Source organism: Chelon labrosus (genome assembly GCF_963514085.1).
Source record: "Chelon labrosus genome assembly, chromosome: 9".
Taxonomy (NCBI): Eukaryota; Metazoa; Chordata; class Actinopteri; order Mugiliformes; family Mugilidae; genus Chelon; species Chelon labrosus.
The window spans coordinates 28,174,543-28,182,882 of NC_140359.1; the positions used below are offsets into that span (position 1 = coordinate 28,174,543).

General features: G+C 42.8%; 1 protein-coding gene across 5 annotated transcripts; it reads left to right on the plus strand.

The window, feature by feature from the left end:
• The first annotated feature begins 238 nt into the window (after positions 1–238).
• LOC311493440 (DNA polymerase iota-like) lies at positions 239–7,583 on the plus strand. Of its 5 annotated transcripts, none has more exons than XM_084552096.1 (7): positions 239–785; positions 893–966; positions 1,867–4,722; positions 5,467–5,558; positions 5,635–5,768; positions 6,156–6,379; positions 6,675–7,583. In XM_084552096.1, exons 4-7 carry the CDS (start codon positions 5,497–5,499, stop codon positions 7,404–7,406), a joined length of 1,152 nt encoding a protein of 383 aa, XP_084408222.1. In that variant the 5' UTR covers positions 239–785; positions 893–966; positions 1,867–4,722; positions 5,467–5,496; the 3' UTR covers positions 7,407–7,583. The 5 variants fall into 5 exon arrangements, 4 of the variants coding, with proteins under 4 accessions (XP_084408222.1, XP_084408225.1, XP_084408223.1 ...); XM_084552099.1 differs by having other exon boundaries at positions 6,678–7,583; XM_084552097.1 differs by having other exon boundaries at positions 1,867–4,717.
• Positions 7,584–8,340: the final 757 nt, after the last annotated feature.

Here is an 8,340-nt window from a genome sequence, read left to right on the forward strand (position 1 = left end):
CTAGAATGTAGATTGACCAATCACAGCGCAGCCAAGAGAGCTCCTCCCACAGGGGTCCGACACTTTTTCACATCGCCCCATTGACTTTAACGCAGGCGTCTCGTATTTTCAGTCTCGGCAGGCGTAGTTTATCAAAAATATGGTTAAACGTTGTGCCTGGGGCATTTGTAATACAGATACGCGTTTCCCAGAAAGGTTGGAAGGGGGTGTCCGTTTTTTACCCTTCCCAAAACCGAAGTCAAATCCTGAGAAGTGTCGTCTTTGGATTAAACTGTGTGGACGTCCTCACAGTCAGCTAAACCCCTCAAGGATCAACAAGCACACTTTTGTGTGCTCTAAGGTAAATTTTGCTTTTAATCTTACTGTGAACTTATAGACAGTTTTATGCTGTTTTAGGTTATGATTTCGGTTGTTTACCCTAATTAATGAAGAATCAAGGTGCTAGCAAGCAAGCAAGTTTAGCGATAGCTTAGCTATCACGTAAGTCAGATTGTAATGTTATGCCTTGACTAACGGCTGGATGTTAGCTAACTTTGCTATTCAAGATACAAACACCTATCGTTAATGTTACAGACACGAACGTGACACGAATGATACAAACACCTAACGTCAATGTTACAGTTTTAAGGTGACTACCGCGACCGTGTTGCCACAGTCCAACAATATTTTACATTACTATTTCAGCATTTTGTTAATGGGGAACCAAGTCCCGAATCCCCAAATCCAGTCCCTGCTATTCCTGGTGAAGGAAGTTCAGTCAAATGTCGAAGACTGCCGACTAAAAGGTAAGAGTTATAATAAAATAATTCAATTACAGAAAGAATATTACAGCCACAACACAGTATCAGAATAATATCAAACACTTTAATCGATTTCACATACGTATTTACAGAGGCATTTCCACAGTATCAGGCTCATCAGTGCGGGATACCACATCAGAGGAGTTGTCCATGGTCATTGAAACAGGTAAGCTACAGTTCATGTGACCGTTGTGGACTCTCATTGCACATTGTAGGGAGAAAGTGTTCAAAAAAGTACCAGTCGAGTTTATCTTTTATTTTCCTCCACATCTCAGGATCAAAACAGATTCGCTCCAGGTGATAGTCATAACACAAAAAGGTCACACCATGGCATCCCAGTTATCCCCAATTGTCCCATGATTTGGAAGTAATATTCGTGTGTATGATTGAGCCTGTAGGTGTTATCACTAACCTTTTTAAGGTACTGGCAATCGGTGTAACTGATTTTCATTGGACATTTAATTTCTAGAAGTCCATAGGTCTCATTCTCACCACTCTGAACCCTTCTGTCAGGGGATGTACCCAAATAGGGGGCGTTAGGGTTGATGACAAACCCACACACTTGCACTTCATTACCAGTGATGACAGCATACTGGGCTGCAGCGGCTGGCTCAAGCTCCAGGCCTCTCTTCATGGCTTTTGTCATAATGCTCTTCTTCTTCCTCTGCATGATGGTGGCAAGTTGTTCAAAGTCGGCTCTTCTAGAGAATATTCTCTTGAAGGAGGATGAGGTTAGGCGAATAGAGCGGACTTGATGCCAGATGTTGTTGCTACTCTGCTGTCTGGTGTTTTTCTCAAGTGCCTCTGCCTCAGACTTTGAGACTACTATGGTACTGAACCTTTCCATCTGCACTTCATTAAGGACAGTACAGAAAGAGCCCGGCTGTGGTGGCAAAGGGAATGCTGGGAAGTCACTGGAGTTTGATTGGGAGGATGCTTGTGAAGTGTTGTCCAATAGTGGGAGCTGTATGCAATGAAGGGGAAATATTATTTACATTGTGTTTCCTGTTTTTTTTTTTTTTACTAGGCCTCATTTTAATAATTTCATTGTTATGTTTTTACACAGAAAACCAGATTCACACAGTGGACCAGATTCACACAGCAGACCAGATTCACACAGAGGATCCACACCGGGATCGCACAGAGGACCAAGAGGAAATAAACCGATTAAAGAGGCAACTTGCCGATAAAGAAAAAGAAAATGTCTTGCTGAGGGAAGAGATTCAAACTTATCAAGCATCTCACCCACTCACCCACACCACACCCACTCAAGCTCATTACCAACTCACACCAGAGACTATATCTAACTGCAATGTGCCTGAGTACTTTAAGTACTGCACAGGTTTTAGTTATGATGAGTTCAACAAGCTGTGTGCATTTTTCAGGATACCCAGTACTGCAACAGATACACGAACACTTAGTCCTGTAACATACGACAGAGTAGATCAGCAGATCAACCTCATGCCTTTACGACAACAGTTCCTACTCGTGCTTATGAAGCTGAGGCAAAACTTTGATCTGAAAGAGCTAGCCTTCAAATTTCAAATTCCAGAACGAACTGTTAGCACTTTATTCAATTCATGGATTGATTTCATGTATGGTAGGCTAGGCAACATGTCTATTTGGCCACACAGGGACAGCATAACAGAAAACATGCCTGACAACTACAGAGCAGAGTTCCCAACAACCTTTGCAATTCTTGATGGTACAGAGATTAAGATAGAAAAACCAACATCACTGTTGCTTCAAAGTCAGACTTACTCGAACTACAAATCTACCAACACACTTAAATGTCTTATTGCCTGTGATCCTCGTGGCGCCATTATCTTTGTATCCACACTTTACACGGGATCAGTCTCAGACCAAGAAATATTTAGACAATGTGGCATCAAAGATTTACTGAAAGGTCTGCTTCAGTGTGGCTACCTCAAGGCAGGTGATGGGCTCATGGTGGATAAGGGTTTTCTTATTGAGAAGGATGTAAAGGAGCTTGGGCTTAATTTGAACATTCCCCCCTTTGACAAATCAAATAGTCAGATGCCAGCTACAGACGTTGAGATGACAAAGAAAATAGCCAAACACAGAGTACATGTAGAAAGAGCCATAGCCAAAGTGAAGAAATTTAAAATGGTTTCTGGAAGGATCCCTAATGTCAGGCTTGGAAACATAAATCAGGTATGGTTTGTGGTCTGTATGCTATCCAATTTCCAGCCGAATATTATAAAAGCATAGGATACAGTGCAATGATCTGTCTGTACACACAGCTACGATAAGCTCCTGAATTTGAATGTTTTTATGTTTTAAAAACATGGTTGTTAAATCAATTATTGTGTTGTTGTTGTGAATGAAATCAAATGTATGTTGGCTATGTGACTGTAATAAAGTCTTCCTGCAAATGATAAGTTAGTCATTATCTTTTAACAGTTTTACATAATCTGCTTTACCTGGTAGCTCAAGCCACTTCCAAGAGGGTACTTCTCCTGACCCATTACTACGTCTATTGGGGGTTTGCTTGCTATGTAGCTCATAGGTGTCCCTGTCAGCTGTCTTAATAACAACAAATCCTGATCTGTTACCTCGGAGATGGCCCTGTGAGATGGAAAGGTCGTACATTTCTACTTATGTCAAGTGATCTGAAATACAAAATACATTTCTGCTTATGTCATGTGTCTTAAACACATAGGCTACATCAAATTAAGTTGGTCAGAAGGACACAATGGGATAGCCAGCCTACATGGTGTTAAAAATCAACATAGCTGTGACTCACCTGTCATTGCTGTATTGGCAGAAGATGGGTCTCCGTTTTCGCTCTGTCTTGGCCCTGGCCACAACGACTGCTGTCACAGGCTGTGGTGCTACTTTGGCACCTCTTGGCTTATGCCATTGCTGGGGTAAGCTTGTGGAGGACTGAACTGGCACAGTGTTTATATGTTGTGCCTTGCAGAGATCCAGTGTATGGATAAGCCCAATGATGTGCGCGCAAAACCCTGTGGAGCTAACCAAAACATCACCGTTACAGCTTAAGTTGCATAGTTGTTGATACGCTAGCACATGCTGAAGAAATACAACGCTATACGTGCGTAACGTTAGTCCGTTTGCTTCATAATAACGATTATAGAAGTGAATAGAGACGTACCCAGCTTTGCATGAACAATGTTGCTCCTTTATATCGTCAGTCCCAGCGTCCGTCTCGATTGATAGGATATGCGGTGGTTCATTTTTTGACTGTGACCGGTACGCCTTTGCCTCTATTTGGATGCCTTGTTGTTCGTTGCGTTTTACTTGAATGTCCTTAATATAGCCTTCGAACGCATATTGCAGCCCCTTTTGCCTACTTCTGTCGGACACTTTATTTGCTGCTTTATAAAAGTTGGACAAAAGTTCAGCAGGAAGAGCTGTCACAGCATAAGCCATGTTGATACCGGAGCCTTATAGATAAACAGAAAACCCGAGCCCAGAAGAGAATGTCGGACGTAGCAACAGTAACTAAGGGGGGCGGGGCTTAGCCAAAGGTCAATTAGAAGTGTGCCACTGTTTTATAATTTAAATAATATTTTAAGTGATTTATAAATATGAGGCATTGCGTTTATTTTAGACTATTGTGGCAGTGGATCATTCATCTTAGTTTTATTTCTTTAACTAGTCCTATGTGAAAATTAATGCAGAAAACTTTTAAAAGTGACAATTTTGTAATTGGGTACACTGTACATCACAATGTTTAATATAAAAGCAGATTCATTTTAATTTTCTGTATTACAGCAACATCACTGCAGATATAAAATAGGAATATGCACTAATGATCTATTTTGCTTGATAACCTAAGGAGCTTTGTCTTTGCAGGAGCAATTCTAAAATATTTTGGAGCTGCAGACGTTGAGCCAGAGGGATCTTCTGAGCTTCCTGAACCAGGAAGTAAAGTAAAGTAAAGTGCTTTATTTTGTCATTATACAACGTACAACGAAAGCTCCAGGACCATCACATAAACACAAACTGTTATTATTACTTTGATTAAGTATATTAGGTGTTATGCTGATAAGTGACTGTGATTTAAAGTAACCATTTTTATAAACACTCAAAATCTGTTATATTCATTGACATATAGAGGATTGTTGTTTTCCTTGTATTATAGTTTTTTATCAGTTTAACTTACCTGAGTGGCTCAAGTGTAATAGATTGTGGCATCTTACTCCATCTTAATCCAACTAAGGGTTAGGAATCTCTTCATCGTAGTTTCACAAACTAGTGGCCCCCAAACAGCATCTTTCTTAGGGAAGCTAGAAACGACCCTGCTGTGAAGTATCTTTGAATAATCTTAAGTAGTTTAAGTGTTAGGTTTAACTCCCAACACTGGTGTAAAACTACAGAGGCAGTGTCCTGTATCTGCCAGGAGGTGGCAGTATATTCACATTTAACAACTTGGTCCTACTGGTTGTTTTTGTAGCTTGGTCTTTTCTCCTAATAATTTTATAACATATTCTGTTGTTTTTGCATAAATATTATATTATATATGATTCATCTTATAAATAACACATCCTAACTGGGTGGCTAGGCTAGCTACTGTGGCTAGGCTAACAACAACTAGGCCTCATGCTGATATCTTACTAACACTGAGTGTGTTTGTCGTATACATTTTCTTTCCTTTAATAATATCCTCTTTACATTTCAGTCTCTGAGTGATGAAGACTCCTTCAAAAAAATGTCTTCAACTCCCGAGGTGTTGGAGAAGATTCAGCAGCTGTTGAGCAGCCTGGTGGAGAGGTGAGGGCCAGTCAGTCTGTCGTTATGTTGTTTTCAAGGCGCTGACAACTCACTGAACGTGTCAATCGTTTGCCAGGATGCACAAAGACGGCCGACAGCCTCAGACCTTCAGGCTCACCATCCGTAGATACTCAGCCACCAACAAGTGGTTCAGTCGGGAGAGCCGGCAGTGTCCTATCCCCAACCACGTGGGACAGAAGATCACCTCTGGTACGCTCCCACTGGTCAGGATGACATAACATTAGGACCACCTTCCTAATATTGTGGAGGTCTCCCTTGTGGTGACTCATCAGCGAATGGACATGGAGGGCCTTCTAAGGGTGTCCTGTGGTGTAATGGGGGGAGGGGGTCTTCTTGAGCTGCAGCAGATCTAAAATCAATTTTAGTCAAGTCTTCTCGTCCAGGCTGTGGTATAGCTGAGGGTCTAGATGTAAACGAGGCCCTGTAACGTCTAATAATGTCGACCTTTATCTGCTAAATAGTGAGTGCGTACATTTAAATCCCCTTTGGTTGTTTTCCTCCAGTTTGAATGCCGTGAATTCATCTGAGCTGAATGAGGAGTCACTGAAGCGTGGTGTTGTTGTAACGTTCCTACAGGCAGCAGTGACGACGCTGTGGTCCTCCTGGTCCCGTTGGCCATGAAGCTCTTCCACAAGATGGTGGACAGCAGCGGCGCCTTCCACCTCACCCTCATTAACGTCTGCTTCAGTAACCTGCAGACCAGGGGGGCTGTCGCCGCGAGCGGGAGGGGCTCCATAACGTCCTTCTTCACACAGAGCACGTCTCCTGGAAAAATGCAAGTGGTCTCGTCACAGATCCAGGTATAATGTGTTCTGAAGTTTACAGTTACGGTAATTTGACTTGAGCCTCTCCAGGATGGTTATTAGACTCTTAGAAGATGCAGTAAATGGTAAATAACTGCCAGATATTGAAAGTTTCAGGATATTCTGATAAGAAAATGGGCAAAAGCACTTGTAGACGGTTCAGGCGTGTTCGTCGGTTTGACACAGTAGCTACGGCAACAGCCCAGGCCCTACGCAGACCCTAACTCTGTAATGTTGTTAATCGTCATAATCTCTTGAATTTCATTTCCACTCCTCTTCTTTTATTCTCCAGCAGGACGTTTCCTCTGAGAGCGTCGACGGTCACCACACGGATCATCGGTTCGTCAGCACCGTCGCTCAACACAAACTCACCAGGAAAGGCTCGTCTAGCTGCGAGGCATCGTTACGTGGCTTCACATGGAAACAAAGCGCCGTTGTAGCTTCGGCGGAGAATCAGAAAGCGTCCTGCAGCGCAGCGGGACGTGACCCCGGCGACGCAACCACAACAAGCACTGTGACTCATCGATTGCCCCCGAATGTCGACCCCGAGGTGTTTAAGCTCCTTCCAGAGGAAATCCAGAAGGAACTGTTATCTTCTGACTACGCAAACTCTCTTTCCAGCACTTGTACTGGCCTGTCAGTCACTGATACCTCCCACATGGCCAGAAATCAGTCTCTGCAGACATTTGGAGACTCTCAGAACATTACAGAGGCTGCAGACAGATTCAGTTTGTCTGTCGGTGCAACACAAACGCCTGGAGAGAACGTCACGGACCAAGAGAGGCTGTCATTACCCCGGTCTTCTGACTGCGAGTTCCCGGGAAATGTGGACCCCGGGGTGTTTTCTGAGCTGCCCCCCGACGTTCAAAGGGAGCTCCTGTCCGAGTGGAAGCAGCAGAAACTGGTCCTGAAGACTCCCTCATCCAGGAAACCACCAGGGAGGAGCTTAACCACCAAAGACAGAAAGACGGCAGGAAAAGGCAGCCAGGCAAACAACTTGTTCAAGTACTTCAAACCCAGTTAGAGGAAGATTTTATTTGTTACTGTCAAGTTATTCTCATTTTCTTACATGTTGGGATGAATGAATGATTGAATGAATCATATTTTCAAGAAAGAAGAATTCAGTTGGTTGTGCAGTTTGCATTCTCACCACTAGATGTCACTAAATCACACACACTGACCCTTTAATGTTGTGACGTTACTGTTATTAAAAAATATTAAAAGAAAACTTGTACAACGATCTCAGTGTTTATATCTACTGTTTTTATTGTCCAATTAAAAAATCATAAAAATACAAAATTAAGTCAGCATTAAGATAATTCTGTATCTACACAGATCAGGCATAACATTATGACCACCATCCTAATATCGTGCAGGTCTGACTCATCAGAGAATGGACATGGGCCTTCTGAGGGTGTCCTGTGGTGTTAGTGGGAGCGGGGGGGATCATCCCACAGATACTTGATCAGTTTGGGATCTAGTGAATTTGGAGGCCAGGTCAACACCTTGTGCTGTTCTTCATGTTTTTTTTTTTAGTTGTTCCTAAAGTGTTTTTGTGTGTGTGTCTGTGTCAGGCTGCATCCTGCTGGGGATGGCTGCTGCCATCAAGGAGTGTCATTGCTATGGGGTGGGGGTGCCTGGTCTGGTCTTGGTGGGTGCTACATGTCTAAGTAACATCCACACCAATGAATGCCAGGTCCAGAAGTTTCCCAGCAGAACACTGAACTGTCACAAGATGGTTGATGTTATTCACTTCTCCTGTCAGTGGTCATAATGTTGTGGCTGCTGTGGCTTTACTCGTGTTCACATATCCATATACACATATTTGTTTCTGTTCTATAACTGATCTCAGTTCCTTGTGTCAGAGAACAGCTCTAACTAGACAGCTTGTCCATTCCTTCCAGTCGTCAGTGAACTACATAAAAGATCTTTTCCATGTTTTATATTTCTCTCATGAT